Below are 21027 nucleotides of genomic sequence, written 5' to 3'. Positions count from 1 at the left end.
TGAACTACCGTTCTACTAGAATGTTTTAAATAAAACTAGTAGCGAATTTGAGTTGATGTGTTTAATTAGAAGGTTTCTTACATACTAACTAACAATATTAAATTTACTTAAAAACTAGAGAACAACTAACAAAGGGGGTGGAGTTTAAATGAAACATATCATGGTGGTGGATAAATGAAGGAATTTCCTGAATGTCGTCATAGACGAGAGGGTGTTCAACCAGATACAGAAAAGTTCTGAAAACAGGTATGAATGAGCTAACAAAGCCAGGTACTAGTGATAGAAAAACCTCATTTATGCTACCAGGAATTATTGAATTCATAACGTACATTTTGTCTGTATGACAATGAAATTATTCTAAAATATTATAAAACCAAATAATAAAGCAAAGGAATTTATGACTTAAAATGTTTGAACAAATGTTTGAAGTTGAACTGACCAAAGAAATGTAAATAAAGTAAATAATAACACTAAATCTAACTAAACGGAAAAGTTTTCGATTTAAAATGATTGTAAAAAATATAGATAATTATTAGCACTTAACATTATGCTTAATTAAGAACAACCATTTGATTCATAATAAGGCTGTATACGAAACAGGGTATAACTATTTTTTCTTATTGTTTGAATCACTTCCTAGAAAAGTCAGTTAAATTTGAATTATTTTTATTTAACATCAGTCTTACTATAACCTAACAGAATTACCGTAAAATAACCATCACCATCTCTTATTATGCACCATCTCAACAGGTTTTTTCATCTATTATTACTTTATAATTACTCCAAATTAATAATAGAACAATTTACGAAGGAAGTAATGAAGTAGATATGTATTAACAATTTCTATATTAGCGAAATTATTAAAGTGTTACATCGGTATGAACTTTTAGTACATCGTATTCACAGACATTAAACGGCAACATAAATTTCCAATTTTATAGACTACCAATTAGAATTTATGGCTCGAAAACTGCAATAATTATTGGTTTGTTTCTGAAAAGAAAGTCGTAAAGTGCAAGACATCTCTAGGAAATTTATTTTTCTACAGATTACCATTAATTGACTACATTAAGTATACGTAGGATAATTTGCATAAGAGTGTTTTATCGTAAATCAGTTATTTCACATAATAAACACCAAATTGTAGAAAACCAGTAGATTTTTTCAGTCTTGTTGTATTTACTTATATTTTAACTGCTTAACGAATTCTAAATACACCGCTGAAAAAAACAACGAAGCATTAAGTGAAAATCAACGGACCGGCATTTTCTTTTCTTAAACCAAATACATGAACAGAAAAATCTTACAAAAACTTACCATGTTCGTTATTATCAAGTGAGTGCAAGAAAATGTATTGACAAAATTCGATTAGTCTAATAATTTCTAAACATTGCTAGAAACCATAGGAATTTTTACTATACTAGTATGGTAATTTTTCCATTGTCAGTCAAATACATCCAGATTATGAGGTGGCATGGTAATTTTCACAAGATTTTTTTTATGATTTCTGTAAAGTATTTCCTCTTTTGATGCAGTGCCAAAGATATTACCTGGATTTGATTGTGTTAGAAGGCGAAATACTCAAAACATTAACATATTATGTTAGTACGGGTGCGAAACATGGACGGTGGGCGCGACGGAAAAGAAAAGAAGCGTTCGAAATGTGGTGTTACCGACGAATGACGAGGATAGCATGGATAGAGAAGGTTAGGAATAAAAAGGTATTAGAAAGAATAAGAGAAGAGAGGACTCTATGGAAGTCAATAAAGAATAGGCGAGATAGGTTGCTAGGACACCTTCTCAGGCTTGAAGGTCTAGTCAGAGACATATTAGAGGCAGAAACGGGAGTTAGGAGGGATGGAGGTAGACTTAGATTAGATTACTGTTCGCAAATAGTTAAGGATACGGGTTGTTCTAGTTTTAGGGAAATACGAAGATTAGCTCAGTATAGCAAAGAGTGGAGGTGCGTGTCCAACCAGTCTTAGAACTGACGACCTTATGATAATGATATCTTCACTCTGTATTTTACTAATTACATAGCTAGAATTTGATAAACTTTTTTAATTTTATTCTTTAAATGTTTGGTCTCTAATTATTACGAGGTATCTGTAGTATCAAACTGTTAAAATTCCCATACAAGTGGACGACAACGATATCCTTAAGGCGAATATTGGGAATGATATTAAGAAATAAACTGTTTTGCTAGGTTAGAAGAAATGGCGGCCTCACCTGTAAACGTATCCATAATCCATATTATATAAACTTATGATAGTAAACAAATTAATTTATTGCTCAATTAAATATTTACAACTTGTTTTCAGTGTTCACATTAAAATGCGACAGTAATGTTATTGACAATCGGAAGCTGATATCAAATTACGAAATGACTGAAGACTTACAACATTTGAGAAACGTAATCGTACAGGGAGTGTTATGTTGACAAACGATTATTGCATAATCCAATATTAATGTATAATTTATGCCAATAAACGGTAAGATAATTAATGGTTTAAAAAAATTTGGTAATTAGGTACTATATCATTAAAGGGCTGAAGGTAAATGAATGTCCATATTATCGCACAAACAGCAAAGAAAACGAATAAACCGATAGGAAGCCAGTGTTTTAACACCGAACATGTTTTGTAATGTTTTATACAATATATTGAAAAAATAAGTTTTTAGTATTTGCTTGTTTTTCTATGTTAAGCAATTAAGCAAAAGTAAAATAAAGTTTTGTTTCGCTTTTTTGTGACAGGACTAAAATTCAGACGAAAATTTTCTTCTTCCGACAAGTTTTAACGAAAACAAGCTTTTAAATCTTGACACATACTGAATGTAGATACCTGCCTATTAGTAAATTCATTAGTATTGTAATGTTTGTTATTTTTATTGCTTGCGAGCGGTTAATTTAGAAATTTGAAAAAGGTTGTTAAAGATGTATGTTTAGAGCGCGGTGCTGAACGAGTGAGAATATGAACTGTGGCGCAATGGAAAAGAAAATATTAGAAGCATTGAAATGTGATGTTACAGGCGAATGATGAGAATACCGTGGATAGAGAAAGTCAGAAATAAAGAGGTATTAGAAAGACTAGGAGAACAAACTTTATGGAAGTCAACAAATAGGTGATATAGATTGGTAAGACACCTTTTCAGGCATGAAGGACTAGTCAGGGACATATTAGAAGCAGAAAAAGGAGTTAACAGGAGTTAACAGGAGTAGAATTAGACCTAGATTGGCTTACTGTTCACAAATAGTTAAGGATGTGGGATGCTCTAGTTTTAGAGAGACGCATAGATTAGCTCAGGATAAAAAAGAGATGAGGTGTCCCGAGGTAAAAATGTTCAGTCCCTCAGAGTCTCTGAAAGCGAGACTCGAGTCTCCGTCTCTCATCGAGTCTCTCTGGTGTGCTGAGAGAGACTGTCGAAAGACTGTCAAAAAAACTGTTTAGCGTCTCTGAATAAGGAGAGACTCGAGTCGCTCATAGAGAGATCCTCATTTCGTATCCAGTCTCTGACGAGACTCTCTGTGAGAGACTTGAATTTCTGAATTAACAACTTTATCGTTCGAGTCTCTCATACAGAGACTGTGAGAGATCCATAAAAACACCTAGGCAATAACCGAGAGACTGTGAGAGACGCTCTCAGAGACGCTGAAAGACTCTTAAAATTTTTGTGTAAGGGTGCGTCCTGACGATGATGACTTAACTATCTACATTAATTCGTGCAGATGCCCAAGTAAAAACAGCAACGTATTTAAAACTTTCCAAAAATAGTTACTGTTACTTTTGTACCCTAAGAATTTGTTGCCAACCGATCGCATTTATCTTCTAAAGATCCTTTTTCGTTAAAAAACGACAATCGTAATTAATGTTTTAAACCATAAAACGGGTTAACTATGGTTAATATCGCGTACCTGGTCGAGGAGTAATAAACAAAGCGCCGTATTTATAAAAGTCAAGGCGCTTATTAAGCATTAGTAAATCTAATAGGTGCCAATAACAGTCCAGCCCCACAACTGTCCGACTCGATGATCATACACCAAAGAAAACTAACATCGTTTAATTTATGGTAATTGCTCTCCGTAGGATCCTTACGTCCCGTATAATTACAGGTGGAAACAAACACAGGCTGTAAATAACTCGGCCGGAGCATGAATCAAGATAAGACCAAAACAAACAGGGGAGGAGAGGATGGCTGAACTCTACGATAAATTCTCAAGCAGTCTGTCTCATTTTTTGTTAAACGAACCAAGAGATTGAAGTAGAGACTTAACCTTAGAGGGAAACTTTTAATCTTATATTCGACCGGTTTACAATAATTACTAAGTACTCCTAGAATTGTTTTATCTAATTGGATAACAAAAACCAATAACTAATTAATTAACTTCTTTTTTGGTACAGTTTGTAATTCCATTTTGAAATTTTATAACGAACCTATTTCTTGCAGTCAACTATTTAAAGAATATTCCAATAATTGAATCGTTCAAGATGTTAAATATACTTAAAAATGTATAAAGAGCAGCAGGCAGTTGTAGAACTGGAGCTGTAACGTAAAGAAGTAAATATTATGGATGTTTGAGAGCTACAATCGGAGTCAAGAGTACATAAAGTTAGAAATTCGTGATTAATTAGGTTTTGCAGCATATCATGAGGTAAATAAATACTATCTATACTAAAAAAAAGTATACGCTTTGAGAGAAAATTTGGAATTTGATCAAAAACTTTGAATAAAATAAGAAATAACGAATAATATGGAAAAATTTTTAACTGACTTTTGACAGTGAATATGCCTTGATTTCAACTTCGAAACAAAAAAATATTTAGTTTCAATCATTATTAATAATGAGCATAAAACTTTTTAATACGTTTAAATAATAATTAAAACTTTAAAATTGCATTTATTTCAGACAATTATAAATATTATCATTATATTATCAAGTAAAAACGAGATTTTCAGCTAATTTTTCATTTTTTCCTCGATAACCATTTAGTGAATTTGAATAACCTTACGCTAAAGTGATTCTCCAGAGTTCAAGTTACTTATTATAAAAGTTTGAAATTTCTGGTAGCATTTTTTCTGTTAATAAAAATAAATTTAATCTGTTCGGTTAACGAATCTCCATAAAATGACGTGTAAAATTACAATTTTTTAAAATTTCAATAACTTTTTAACGGTTTAGTGAATCGATTTGTAATTTTTATAGGAGTTTTAGAATTGAATGAGGAACGTTCTTCCAAATTCTTATTTGTCTCGTAGCATTTTGGCATATTTCCCAAACATCCCTAACGTCAGAGGCAAACTTTTAATCTTATTCGACCGGTTCACTATAATTACTAAGTACCCTGAGAATTGTTTTATCTAATTGAATAACAAAAACCAACCAAAAGCTCCGAAATAGCCACATCAATGTTTGGGTTTAACTAATATCACGCAATTGTGGGAAAATTCTCTCATTTCATTGCAGTAAATGAGGAAATAGTTCTATGTATCTACATAACATAACTAATACAACAAAAAATTGATGAGCACGGTGAAATATTCTTGGACAGTGGATGTGGATACTTCAAAAAAAATAACAGAAAATCACCATTTGGACCCCAGTAAAACAATGACAAAAAGAACATTATTGGCATTTACTGAAAATTATTTAAAAAAAAGCAGAACAATAAGATAGGCAGAAGTACAATGAAAGGATTTCAGACTCTTCTGGTATGAGTATTGGTGAAAATTGACGAGATTTGTGTGGTTAACAAATTGGAACAATCACATTTGATTAAAGTAAAATCTCGATTATAGTCTGATCCTGTCGAGAACGATCCCTTTCAAGGACACGCCAAGAGAACAAAGTCTTCTTCGTTTGTACATGAAATACGAAACCCGTTCTGAAACTATTTATAATGAACGGAACCTGTAAAAAAAACTAAACCGGTTATAATAAGGCTTTTTACGGGCACAGCTAACTAAACGAATTGTCTAAGGAACAAGAAAATGGACAGTGAGGAGGAGGTTGTTTATATATCTATAGGCGTGTGTACATACCTGTGTGTGCGGTAATCAAAGTTTAAAAAGGTTCTTGCCATCGAGAACAGCTTACGAAAATTTCAGGAGATACTTTCTCCAACATACCAACAAACTTTCATTCCAAAATATGGTAGAATATTAAATATGAAAAACTCGACATTCGTTTAATACGTAACACTGTATCCTATTGCAAAAGTTGCATAATTTTATAATAATAACTATAATTATAGAGTTAGAGCATTAGATGCTAAAAAATGTATCAATGTACATCATTTCCGTTGATTTATTTATTTCATTTCATGTTTTCCCACAATTTTCTACAATTCTAATTTATCTCAAACAGTAAAGGCCTCTCTATAGATAAAGGATCGATTCATAAAATTAACAATTAATCGCTTTAATGAAGTTTCCTTAGCAGCAATTGCTTTGTAGAATAGCGTAGGCTCACCGTGAGAACAGCAGGGTTTTTAACAAACACGTACCATAAATAGTTAGTTTCCACGTTACCAGTAAAGTAAATAACGAGAGAAAAACGTTACAAGGACGTAATAACAATAAACTAACAAAACACATTATTTATAGCGTTTCATTTTAAATGCTGCCTAAATAAAAATGCTTTCCGTTGCATAATTTACTCCTGAAAAATAACGAAATTTTCCAACACGACTTCAATCATTCGTCATTTTGGGTCCTGACCGTAGAGGTCCTTGCTGACCCACATATATGCACCTACGTATATCAAAAATTAAATATAAATGCATATACAATAAACTATGGTTTACATTTTTATTTCAATTGGGGCCACTTCTTCATATTGTATGAAAATAAATAAAAGTAAAACAAAAATACTGGTATGCAAGGCACTAAAAAGTAGGGAAAGAGCGAATATAAAGATAGGAGACGAAAAATTAGAAGAGGTGACTGATTTTAGGTATCCAGGAAGTCAGATAAGTCAGGGCCGAAGGAGTAGTTGGGATATAAAGCAGAGGATAGCGCAGGGTCGAGTCGCCTTCAATAAAAAGAAGTCGTTTCTATGCTCGCGAACGGTTAATTTAGAAATTCGAAAGATTGTTAAAGGTGTATGTTTGGAGTGCGGCCCTGTATGGATGCGAAACAAAGACGGTGGGCGCTGCGGAAAGGAAAAGGTTAGAAGCATTCGAAATGTGGTGTTACAGGCGAATGATGAGAACACCGTGGATAGAGAAGGTTAGAAATGAAGAGGTATTGGAAAGAATAGGAGAACAGAGGACTCTATGGAAGTCAATAAGAAATAGGCGAGATAGATTGGTAGGACACCTATTCAGGGATGAAGGTCTAGTCAGAGACATATTAGAGGCAGAAATAACAGTTAAAAAGAGTAGAGATAGATCTAAATTAGATTACTGTTCACAAATAGTTAAAGATGTGAGATCTAGTTTTTGGAAAATTCGTAAATTAGCCCAAGATAGGAAAGACTGGAGGTACGAGTCCAACCAGTCTTAGGACTGACGACCTTATAATGACCCTTCTAAATCTAACGAGCTTGAAATTTGGATCACTGAACTGACACTTGCTATTACCACTTCTTCTGGTTGGATGTCTAATGACGAATGATGATGACAATAACTAATATGGCCCTAATACTCTAAATATTTATTATAAAACTGAAAAAAAATCCTTTCCTATACTATCTGACAGTTTTTTTATAATTAGTCATGCTCCAAATTTCAATCGGAATTACGGTCAACCAAAAAGTGTCAAACTGACTGGTAAATAGAATTAATTATTTTTAATTTTGTACACCTTAACAAAAAAAAAAAGTCCACCTCAAAAAGATTCGAGATATAAATATATTGTGACGCAATTAATGTACCGTGAAATAATGAAATTAACGTGAAAGTTTAAGTGCCTAAAGAATTTCATTAGCTGGAAGCGCTGAAATTAAAAAAAAAATTAAGAGAAAGCTTATGTTTATTGATTTTATAATGAGGCCGTAATGATGAATAGGTTTATGAAGGTACATTTATGAAAAGACAGCTATGCATATAAACTAATAATTAATATTAGACGTACCTACCTAAGAATATACATATAAATAATTACTACTGAGTCGTCAGTTCGAGACAAACATTTTCACTCCTTCCTGTTCTAAATCAATCTTCGCATTTCCCTAAAACTTAAAGATTCCATATGCTTATTTGAAAATAATAATCTAATAAGGCTCATGCTTTGTCTTCCCCCTCATTCTGTTTCTGCTTCTAATGTCTTAACTAATATATCATGCCTCAGAAGAAATCCTACCATCCCATTTCCCTTTTCCTTATCAGAGATCGTGGAAGTACTCCGTGATAAAGACTTCACTAAACACCCTCTCCCCTTTTTCTATCTAATCCGGCAAATTTACTACAGTTATAAAAAAATATTACTGTAACTTTTACCTTCTACAGTAAAAATTCCTGCAAAAGGTCTTTGTGTGAGAACATGGTGTACATCACATTTCTCTGTTAGTCTCTGACGTCCGCTATTTTGCAGCAACTTCTCCGCGCTAGCTTTTGCTGATATTTTGCGCTTAGTAAAATTAGATTACAGTAGTCATTTCTGAAATTTCTTTTGGTTTTAGCAATCTGCTTTCGTTCGTAAGTTTAAAGCTTTTGTTTTCGCATAGAAAAACAACATCAGAGTAGTTTAATGTCTTCATTATTTTTATCGTGATCAACAGCAACACTTACGAGACTGACCATCATGTTTCTATAATAACAAAGTGAAAAACTTATTTAAAACCTTATTTTTCCAAAAGTATTCTGCTTCAAATTCTCATATTCCCTTTGACGATTTTTTTCACACACGCTTTTTTTTAAAGTCCTTCGTGAACTAATACTTTGATTTGGGGGGGGGGGGCTGTCCCATTTCCATAACTGTTCCTTGTAGATTTCTACGACACTTTTTCCATCCACAACCCCCTATAACACAGCATATTTCAAACGCTTTATACTTTTTGTTTCCATTTAGTTTCAGAAAAGAAAAAGATTTATACATTCTCAGCAAAAACCAGTAGCTGATAATCCCTGTTTATTCCTTAGATCGACGTAATTAAATGATAAAATGTTTTTTGTAGGTGCCGGGGTGTTTTTACGCATTACGGTCCCACATTATCTAGAAATTGTTTGAAACAGTTCACAATTCCAATTTGAAAAACGAGCGAGTCCTCGTATCCCCCGAGGAAATATTCGCAAAAATAAAACCCTCAATATTAATGAATCCGTCGATGCAATTATCTGATAATACCTCCCGTCCTCTTCTAACTTATTACGTAAGTCCATCAACCTCAAACTACGGAGCACTTAATGTAAATTGCTAAAAGCTAAAAAGTTCCTCGCAACTTTCCTCATAACATTAATCTTCAGTTTAGAAACTTCAATCTGCAGCTTTGTGCCATGGCGAGGTGGAGCTTCTTGCCTCACAGCAGCAAGGCAACCCTTCTTTTCGTCCTTTCTCCCCCGTCCCTAACCGTTTTACATTTTTAAAAGGGACCAACAACTTTGGAACGCGTCAATCCTGTTTATGAACTTCCTTAATTATTATTATTATAGTCCGTGAAACATCCTGATAAACATTCTCGATAATCCCTCGCAACTAATTTAAAAACTTTACTAACTAAATAAGACTGGTCGGTAATAACAGTGAACTATCTACCTACTGTTTTAACTCGTAAGGGGCTTATCTTCTATTACAATACCTGACTGCCCCCTCTTCATTTTAACTCGCCATCAAGACAACTTCGAAAGACTTAACCATAAAAATATCTTGTTCAAAGATCTAATTAAAATTCCTTTGCACTCATTGGAACAATATAAAAAGCTTGATATCTACACACGCATTTAGTATACGAATAGTGTGATCATCAAATACATTACTTCAAATTGTAGCTACGTAATTTACATAGAATTTTACACTTAACATTTTTTCAAATTTTTATAAAATAAATGGTTAGAAAATGATCTATTAAAATTACAAGTGAATTAACAACTGCCTGGGGAATTTACTTATGTAGAACAGTTTTGTGACTTTTTCGGTGACAAACATCTTTTATCATACAGGAACCAGGAACAGGAACTAGTAGCCTATTTGCGTTAGGATTGTAGGTCATATCTTCGTTCATGTGGATTACATATTAACGTTGGCGCTAGCCCTACGTAAATCCAGACCTAATTCTTAATCTACATAATATATGCCTTCAATTTCTTCCAAATTATTCTTTAGGTTACGATTTACGCCCTTAGTATAGAGGATTTTAAAACATAGCAAATAGCGAATGAAAGAAAAGCAACTTAAAAAGCAAAAATATTGCTTGGGTTTACCCTAGTTATCGATTATAAGAATATCGTCAGTCATCATACACGAACGGATGAGACTTAAGTAGGTAGCAAAAACAAACGATCGCATCGTAACATATATGAAGAAGTACGTTACTATTACGATGAAATGCTATTAGAAAACTACCACCATCTACTTAGTAAAAAAATTAAAAGTTAAACATAAAACAACTGACACCTTTCTTAATGAACATCATTAACTTAATGCAAAACATTCAACGAATACTAACCGACACTAGTGCGAGAACAAAACCAAGATTAAAAGTGCAAAAGACTCCTGGTCTTTTCCTCATCACCACTAAACTATGATAACATAAAAAGAGACGTAAATGTTATATTAATTTTAACTCATTTTGGTATCCTCTTCGTGCCGACCATATTTTAATATTTCAATTATTTTGATCAATACCTGAATGATGGAATAAACAAACTGTTGAACGCTTGAGCAGCTTGTGATAACGACTATTTTTCTCTATAACAAATATGTTTAATAAAAATTAACTAGGACATTACATTGTACCTATGTAGTTTATAAGTGGCATTTTCCTAAACTGTACTTTGATCTGTAGATACACATCTTATCTCACGGATGTCCAATATTTGTTGTAGAAACTAATTAAAGCTAATATCATAAGCACTTTTAACGTAACATTTTCAGATTCTCACGCATCGTATCGTATGAAATAATTAAGGCATTTATTAATTACTAACGTTTTACATTTAAAAAATAAGCGTACATTTGATAAACAAGAATAAAGCCCATGCAATTAATATGAGTAGGTATTATCAAAACGGAGAAACAGTTAGATATATAAAATTCAATTAATATTCTATGGGTTTACTGAAATTGAACGCAATGGGCACCAGTTCTTCACCATGCCGTAAAAATGCAAACAAATAACGGTATATATTAATTGGTAATTGGTAGTTTTTTTATAAGTACGTACAAACATCGCTACCAAGGCAAATTTTATTCTCGGAAATGTAATTAAACTGAAAGCTTCAAAAGAATAAAGAGAAAAACAAAAGTAAAATAGAGAAAATTGAAAATCACAAAGAGCATGTTTAGTAAGTTTCATGCATATTAATAACTATTCAGAATCAGCAAAATCACGTCCACTCTTCCCTACACTCGTCTAATATTTGGATTTTAGCGAAGGGTAGCTCATCCCTTTATCATCCAACTAACTACTGGACTGTCAAATTAAAATGCAAATTAGAGACGCTATGTTTATTCAGCTTTTAATTGATATTTATTTTTGTCTGTTTGATTACAGTTCACCATTTTCGCTTATTTCAGTTAAAAATTGATGATTTTCAAATTTATCGACGTTTGTTATAAAAATTAAGTGCGATGGTAGGTACTTAAGCAATTTGCATCTTGTATGATAATTATTCATAACAATGGACAAAAATCCATTTAACTTACTATAGAATATGATTCATAATGCTACAGTACTCAAGCCCCAGTCATTGGAGATAAGGTATTATCTGTGATATGATTAACCATACATATGGTAAATGACGTGGTAAATCTTAGGAAGTAACTTAATAAATGTTCATTATCCTTTATTTTTCTCAGCAACGCAAATATCATGTATTTAAAGATCTAGTTACCGGGACAAAACGAGGGACACCTTATAATTTCTTACACCCCGCTTCAATCCAGCTAATCAACCAGAAGATTCGCAAAAAAGTATTCGTCAACGAAAATTACTTTCAAATGCTCAGTAGAGAAATTGCAAAGCTTTATTTGGGGGCCTTCATAATCCTTAGGAAAGATTCTCAGGTACTGCTTCCTATTACCTACGTATGTTGAGAAAGCTTCAGGGGCATTAAATTAGTTGGGCAATATGATGTCATAGTGAGACACTCTCAGCTGTTAGTCACAGACCAGAGTTTCATTTTTAAATCATGGGCTATTTTTATAACTGAGACTGTAAAAATAGAAGTTGAAAGTAGTGATCTATAAGTAGCTGATACTCCTTGGAACTGGACTATCATTAGACTCCTTGGAACCGGACTATCAATCTATCATTGGAAAAACTATAAAAGACGTAACAGGATTCCACGGTCCCTGGACATATGTACATAGGTAAGCAAAACATTTCTCGTACCTTGTACAAGTACTGGTCGAACATCCTGGTGACGTCCACGTCGTTCCCGACGCAATAGGTTGCCTCCATAGTATCGCAAGAGCCGATCAGGGTGTTGATGGAAGCCACGATCGGCCTTAGATGTTCCAGCGCTGCCAGGGGTGTAGTTCGTCGTCCACCGAAAGAATAACAATTGCCCTCTTCCCTCTTACTATTAAATTCGCGGAAAAGAGATCGGGCGCCTCTCCGTCGTTAAAGCACAAAAGCTGGCACACACTCACACGACCCACGACGACGGCGAAGACGAAGACGGCCACTGAACCCGACTTGTGCACTGTTATTATTACTTTACTTACTTCAGAGACGATTGGTCTCTGTAATGTTAATGATGTTATTTACCTTCTCGAATAGCTGAGATGGAATGGTTGTTGTTGCTGTCGCGTGTTGACTCTCTGTCAGCATGTTTCCGTACGCGCGCGTGATATGGATGTTCGCGCGACAGACGCACGGAAGCAAATGGCGCGCGGTCGGTGCACGGACCCCTCCTACCTCCTCTCGCACGCCACACCGCCCCGCTGCGCGCATTTGCTTTAAAACGCGTCGGGCCCGCGTCGATTTAAATCTCAAAAAATCCATGAAAACGAATAAATAATGCCCCGCTCGTCCTCCTCCACCCCCTCGGCTGTATGTACCTCCTCGTTCCTCCATTCGTTCCTCCGCGATATAATATTACCGCTGTTTCTGTTGCCCTCCGATGGGGTGCTGGCGGTGACCCAAGCCATCTCCGCCGTGGGAGGGATGCATAATTATTATTAAATTGTTGTTGGAACAACAACCATTATACTACCTAATAACAGTCGGGAGGAAATTCAGGAAATACTGTTATGTTAGCAAGGATTTCTTTATCCTTGGAGGAAGCGTTCTGCTAGCTTGACTGGAACACGCAGGAAATGAGCTTCTCTTCGAAAAACAGTGATAACGATAACCCAACGGGTTTTGCCGTTCTCATACCAACAAAACTACCATTCTGTACAGATAATGTTATATGTACTTATACATAAGGAAGAAAATGCAATCAACTAATGGAGTGTTTTCCTATAAATCCAGGCTATCCTTTGAAAGACGACATTTTGCGTATCTTTGCCAGCAAACCGGGAAAAATCAGATTATATTTCTTCAATGGTCTATTTTCTACCTTCCAAAAGCTTTCCTCTGAAATGGACTACATTGTATCGGATCATTATCATTTAATGTCCAGGACAAATACTACAATGTTTATGAGGGTATCTTTACTGGAACACTCAAGATGTCATTTTTTTTTGTAATAGAAAATATAATCATCTAATGGAGTATTTTCCGCTAAATAAGGTTATCCTTTAAAGGACATAGCATTTCCTGAATCTTGTTTTTCTTCAAAGATCAATTTTCTACCTTCCAAAACTTCTCTTCTGAGATAAAATGTGACGATTTAGACCAGTCCTGCCCAGGAAAAACTTGTAGAGAGAAAAATATTTACATTTGGCATTGGCGCCCCTGTTTTGGTGCCAAAAAGTAAAAAATACTTTCACGTGTTACATACAATTTTTACGTAATGTGGGAACGTTGGTAGGTTATAAATCTTGCCTCCAGAACAATAAATGAACATGGATTTTACACCAACATTAACCGTATCCTTATCATCAATAAAAACAGGAAACTTTGTTGCTGAACAGTCATTAATGCGCAAACACAGTTTGACACCGAGGTGTTTAATTATTAACGAAGACATAATCAAGTCGGTTACCATAAAGAATGAATGTGAGATACGTGCTCCCTCTCTAATGAGGGAAAATGCACCCCATTTTAATTGCACTAGACAAACAACGTTTTAAAAATTAAAGCTGTAAACGTTTGCAAACGTCTTTTATTGTTTGAAACATAAACTAGCAGATGTTAGCAAATAAAGCAAGTGCACTTTTAGCAACATGTGTGCCATTGTTTGCTCGAGAGTGTACTCCCCTAAACATCTTGGATAAAAATAGAACGCACGCGTATTCCGAATGGTATCATTGTTTTTCCGTTCCGTTAACGATTCAATATAAACAATACGAACTACGTCACATTCTCTTTTTATTTGCCTCTTTTAACATTTTGGGTCTATTGTCTCTCTCAAAGCGAAAACTCGCTCTAGTTTTTTATATGAACGACAGAATTACTTCTGTTAAATGACATTTTTCTTACAACCCCTTAGAGCAATAGCAAGCGATATTATATCATCATAATCAACATCAGTCCGCATTAAGGATGAGGCGGGTACGCGGTTTAAATCCGACACTTTTCTTAGGGTCCGGCCGGGTACCGGATAATGACACTGGGTACTCGGCAGTGCTGGCTAATAGTACCGGAGAACCGAGCGGTATGGCCTAGAAGTTTAGACGATTGCTTAGCATTCGGGAGGACGCTGGTTCGATTCCGGGTCCGTCTGCCTTGGTCCAAGTTTTTCTGTGGTTTCCTTGGATCACTTAGGCAAATGCTGAGGCAGTAATATTCCACAATAGATAATCTTTCATTGTCTTCTGTCTTCATTTCGTCCGTCTGATCTTTCTCACCCGAACCACCACCCACCCATTCCCACGATTCCTGAAAGCAGGCTGATAAGGGCCTTCCGACCTACCTTCCGGCGTAGTCCGGAAGGACTGCCCGCCCACCAGCATTACTGGCTGGTGGGAATGAAACACCCAAAAGTTTTTTTTTTACTTTTAGTGTTTATAACGGTTTCAACCTCTCAACCCTCTCGTTGAAAATCAGCCAAAAAAGAATTAAAATTCTATTGGTTTAGTGTTTAAAGGACTTTTTGAATGGGGCTTAATCTGACTTGGGACGTTCATGAAGGTGGTATTTAAAGAACTGCCTGCCAGGACGAAAACATAAACCATCAACAGTTGTGATTTTGCAGGGTAACCGGTGAATCTCTACTGAAAATGACTGTTTGTTGAATCATTCGCCTGATTAAATAATAAATTATTGTTCTCCTATTTTACATTGACTGTGTCTTTTGAGAGCCATTCTACGCGCCCGCCGATGCCGTGAAAAGGAGTCTAGGTAGACACCAGGACGCGATTCCCGCTCCACGCAGCGCTGAACCCCTACACGGAGCGACAATCCACACACCGTGTAACATGGGCCTTACAATTCCTCTATGCCTTCAGTTGTCTCACGTTTACGATCTCAATAGATATATTACAATTATTTATACATAAAAAAATGCGTACCTATAGTCTGATACTCGAAAACATCTGATCGAAAAAAGTTTGTGCTTCCCATTCGTTTATTTGACAACATCATATCAATTTTAAGTTATTTCTTTTCAAATTTATCTCTCTGCCTAGCAAGTTTTTCAATGTTACCCTCGATAAGCAAACACAAGAATATTTTATAATGTATTCTTGCTTGGGAAACGTCCCTGTGGAAATCGCGTTCGAAATGAAAATACGAATAAATTTTAAACAGGAGTTCACAACGCACAGCGCCTCTAAAGCCTTTAGGCTTTAGGCAGCGTAATCTTTTGTCAGTTTACTTTGTTAGAGTCACATATGGACGTAGTTAACCGGTTCAACGAGTTACCTACCAGAAAACAAGTATAGGTAATATGATTTCATTCGTAAAGAACTGTTAAAATGCACTCAGCAGAGTGTAACAGACGGGACGAAGCACTTGGAATTATGAAATCATGCAAGCCTTCAATCGAATTAGATAACTTGTTAATTCATCCTGTTTCTTATTATTGTAAAAAACCACAAGGAAAATGTCCATAGTCAGTATTTTTTCGAAACTGTAAGACATAAATGGTAGAAAATACCACAAATGGCGCGATAAACGCCATCTGTAGTACGATGCTACATTTTAGGATTATGTATGCTCCAACAAGGTCCATTTAAATATATGACGTGCCTATCACGTTGAGGTTAGCTACGCCGGGATTCGTTTCAGCAAGTAGATATCCATATATTTAAATGGACCTTGTTGGAGCATACGTAATCCTAAAATGTAGCATCGTACTACAGATGGCGTTTATCGCGACATTTGTGGTATTTTCTAAAACGAGCTGTTAAGACAGCAGATTCCTTCGAATTATTTTATTACATAAATGGTAGTTTCTAACCATTTGGTTCCCATCAACACATCAAGTCAAACCAACCTGCTTGCTGCCATTAAACAGCCTTCTATGAATAAGCATATCTAGACAGCGTATGTAGAAATTTCCTACTTATTCTGGGATTCAACAAGGTCCTTCTCTAAATAGAGCTTAGTAGTTATGTACTAGTACTAGGCAAATTAAAAAATTTCTGTAGGATTTGTTCACTGCGATGTTTTTACTTATTTAATTGTACAGAATTTATCCCGAATTTAGTTTTAGATGTCTACTGTAATGGTTGCTTTATAAAAAGGATTATAAGTGGCGGTACAATTTAAAGCAGTTGGACTTTATTTTACGGTAAATTTTCTTTAGCGCCTGCCTGTCTAGCAGGATTCAGGCAAACCCTATCCTGTTTATTTGTTTCCTCTTTCTCTCGTTCCAGACACTTGTTGGCGGGTCAGTCACCTCAAACGAGCTGAACATTTTCCCTAGAGATGCAAAAATACAACTTCCAAACCGAACGTTGCTTTACAACGGATTTTTGTTTAGTAACTTTGGAGAGCTTTTTCAAGAATCTAGACGCGATACGTTAATGGACTTTTTATCTATCACATATAATAATCAAGCTTTATTTATAATTACCAAGCAAGCATTTTTACACTTCTTCTTTTGTTTTGATTTCGAGAAGTTTTACAAGCTACCTTCAAATTCTTAATTTAAGTTCATTAAGAAAGTTTTCAAATAAAGCTCTACAAGAACGGAAATTTAATGTCAAAATGTCAATAACCCTGATCAGTAAAGTATTGCAGGATATAACCTGGTTTACTACAAGTTAAAAACTGAATAAGCGGCTTCTCTAAGGACTAACAGGATACTTTTTTTAGTGGGACTATTGTCAGGAATTTCTCTTTGGATAAAAATACTTGCAATTATAACCTAAGGGGTGGTATAACTTAATTTTTATTTTGGTGTTATAAAAACAAGATATAAAGGGGCAGAAGATCAGTATGCTTAGATTTGCAGATGATATAGCAGTATTAGCATCTAGCAAGGAAGAGTTAGAGATAGCTGTAAATAAAATGGAAGCAGTATTGATGAAACAGTATTGTATGAAAATATATAAAGGTAAAACAAAAATACCTGTATGCAAGGAAAGAAAAAGTAGGAAAAAAGCGAATGTAAAGATAGGAGACGAAAGATAAAAAGATTAGAAGCGTTCGAAATGTGGAGTTACCGGCGTATGATGAGGATATCGTGGATAGAGAAGGTTAAAAATGAAGATGTATTAGAAAAAATAAGAGAATAGACGACTCTATGGAAGTCAATAAAAAATTGGAGAGATAGGTTGGTAGGACATCTTCTTGGGCATGAAGGTCTAGTTAGAGACACACAGATGATGATATAAACAATGTAAGAAAACGCTTTTTTCTATTATATTAATGGAACGAAAATGAACATTTGCAATTATTAAAAATATCTCATATATGCGAGTAAAAAATTAATTTTACTACAATTTTCTAATTACCTAGTTATAATTTCACAATAGTTAATAATAATTTGATTGGAAGATTTCATCAGAAGCTTAACTTCATTTATCCAAATTTAAAACCGTTATAGCTCTTTCCAAATTATATAGAAGAAGAAATTATACAATAATTTAAATTAAGCTTTTCTATTATATGCGATCAACATGGTGAAGAATTATAAAAATAATTGATTAGATTACGCAAAGACTACACAATTTACCATGTATTTGCTTGTCGAATAATAAGTGAAAGTAACTTAGGTTCACAATAATGATTACAACAGTATTAAATGCAATTTCAGAAGTTGTTATTATAGTCACAATTTTCTTTGTGAAATCGCGAAATGAATAACCTACATTATTTTCAAAACACTCTATACATAACAATCCATAAAATTAGTTATATGATGTAGAGAACAATTTAAGTGTTAGTAACCGTAAATAGTAAACTTAGTTATGATGAGACAACAAATTAATTCCAAAGCAGTTATACACCTAATATCCGGGGATTATTCTCATAGCTGAAGATACCAAATGTTGTTGAAAGTGACCAGCTGTCATAATTAAATTGTAATGTGTTTAAACCAAAATTATTTTGTTGTATTCTAAACAAAAGATTTGAACATGGTTGCTGCATTAGTAAAGTATGTAATGGTGCTTCTAAGTATAATAATAAAAGTAAAAAATTAATGATGGAGATCCCGTTAACGCCAGTTGGGCCGTTAATAATAAGTATCAGCTGTTAGAAACTTTGTATAAACCATCCGGTTTATGAAAGTTGAGTTGTCGTTGATAAACGAATCGGCCACTTTGTGCAACTACTGCAAATAGACTAGCAAATTTCACCAGACAACATTTCTTGGCAATCTATCGTTTTTTTTTTTTTTTATTTATAACAATTTTAACCGGTGATGTGTAAGCTGTCATCATAATCATCGTAGGGTCGTCAGTCTTAAGACTGGTTGGATACGTATCTCCACTCCTTCTTATCCTGAGCTAATCTTCGCATTTCCCTAAAACTAGAACATCCCACATCCTTTACTATTAGCGAACAGTAATCTAATCTAGATCTATCTCTACCATTCCTAACTTCCGTTTCTGCCTCCAATATGACTCTGACTAGACCTTTATGCCTGAGAAGGTGTCCTACCATCCTAACTCGCCTATTTCCTATTGACTTCCATAGAGTCCTCTATTCTCTTATTCTTTCTAATACCTTTTCATTTCTAACCTTCTCTATTCTCGGTATCCCCATCAGTCTCCTATAATACCACATTTCGAACACTTCTAACCTTATCTTTTCCGCCGCGCCCACCGTCCATGTTTCGCATCCATACAGCGCCGCGCTCCAAACATACACCTTTAACAATCATTTTCGAATTTCTAAATTAATCGTTCGCAAGCATAGAAGTGACTTCTTTTTATTGAAGGCGACCCAATCCTGCGCTATCCTCTGCTTTTATTTCTACTATTCTATCCGACTTATCTGACTTCTAACATACCTAAAATCAGCCACTTCTTCTAATCTTTCGTCTCCTATTTTTATATTCGCTCTTTCACTACTTTTTCTTCCCTTGCATACCAGTATATATGTTTTAATTTTATTCCTTTTTATACAATACTGTTTTGTCAATACCGCTTCCATTTTATTTAAATCATCTGCAAATCTAAGTATACCAATCTATTGCCCCTTTATATCTATTCCTACAGTTGTACTACCGTCTTCGATGTATAGATTAAAAAGTAGCAGTAGAAATGATTATTTTTATCAAAGCCTTAACATTATTACATTATGAAATTGACAGGAAACAACTAAAAAGAATAAGAACGACCCTATTTTTATGAGAATATCAATTAATTACCATTTCCTGCTTTTTAAACGTTCGTGCCTCGAAGTATACGACTGACATAAAAAGAATCCGATCAAGGTAAAGGTCGGCTTTAGAACGGCGTCACGACGCGACCGACGCGACGCCTCTAAACTGATGACGTCTCTGTGGAGGTTTATAAGACCGGGCGGACGTAGGTAATGCGCTCGGTAACGGCAATGGGTCATGTCCATTAAAAAAGTGTGTCACTCTCGTATTACATCAATTCAGTTTCGATGGAAGAAATCGGTTAAAGATTTCAATTGTTTGAATGAGATCACATTAACTATTTTCTTCTATCACATGGAAAAAAAAACGGTACAGTAAAAAATCGTTTCAAGAAGGGTGGAAGAAATGCGCTTATGAATATTCATACATATTTGTACCTACGTATCTCATGTTCACTTGCACTCAATTGTGAGTATATATAAGTCAACATAATTTTTTCATTTTTTATCATTTTTTGGAATACATGTTGAAATTTTCATAAAATTCTCACTGTCACATGTTATGAAATCCTGTCATGTCTATAAACGATACAGTCATATAAGAATGCATGGTAATTTGTTTATTTAATGTAGTGTACCTCAAACTATTCTTCCTGTGACCTTAAAATTTGGCAAGGATTTATTAAATGTCCTGTTACTTTTACAGTTTCTTTCTATGGTATTAACCTCTTGAACTATGCTATAAAATAACAAATCCTGTTGATTGCTTTTGACCTGATCAGGTTCAATAAGAAAACTATTGGGATATACCCATGCATATGATTCGTTATAATTTATTACAACACTATTTCAAAATTTGAGATATCTGATCCAAGTGTTACATTGCAAACGCTGGCTGAACCCTACGAGATAGATCAAAATAATGTACTACAATATTGTACATCTTAAAAGGGTCTACAAAAAAGTCCGCGATGGTATATGTCTATCTCTTAGGGATAATCCACAATAACCATTTTTATCCTTTACTTTTTATGAGAAATAATGACTTATTTACGAAGCGATTGTAGGCAATACAGCATTAATTCTTATCCAATTAAGTA

General features: G+C 34.5%; 1 protein-coding gene across 1 annotated transcript in view; it reads right to left on the bottom strand.

Moving 5' to 3' along the window:
- Nucleotides 1–12990, bottom strand: part of LOC108745260 (GATA zinc finger domain-containing protein 10) — a gene marked incomplete at its 3' end in the record, with an annotated part of 132518 nt that extends 119528 nt beyond the window's left edge. The window contains 1 exon segment of the mRNA XM_018481405.1: nt 12491–12990. Within this exon segment, the coding sequence (XP_018336907.1) occupies nt 12491–12559 (69 nt within the window).
- Nucleotides 12991–21027: the final 8037 nt, after the last annotated feature.

Source organism: Agrilus planipennis, unplaced genomic scaffold, assembly GCF_000699045.2.
Source record: "Agrilus planipennis isolate EAB-ADULT unplaced genomic scaffold, Apla_2.0 scaffold38, whole genome shotgun sequence".
Classification (NCBI taxonomy): domain Eukaryota; kingdom Metazoa; phylum Arthropoda; class Insecta; order Coleoptera; family Buprestidae; genus Agrilus; species Agrilus planipennis.
The sequence above is the reverse complement of the archived record's forward strand: the minus strand, read 5'-3'. Positions and strand labels throughout refer to the sequence as shown.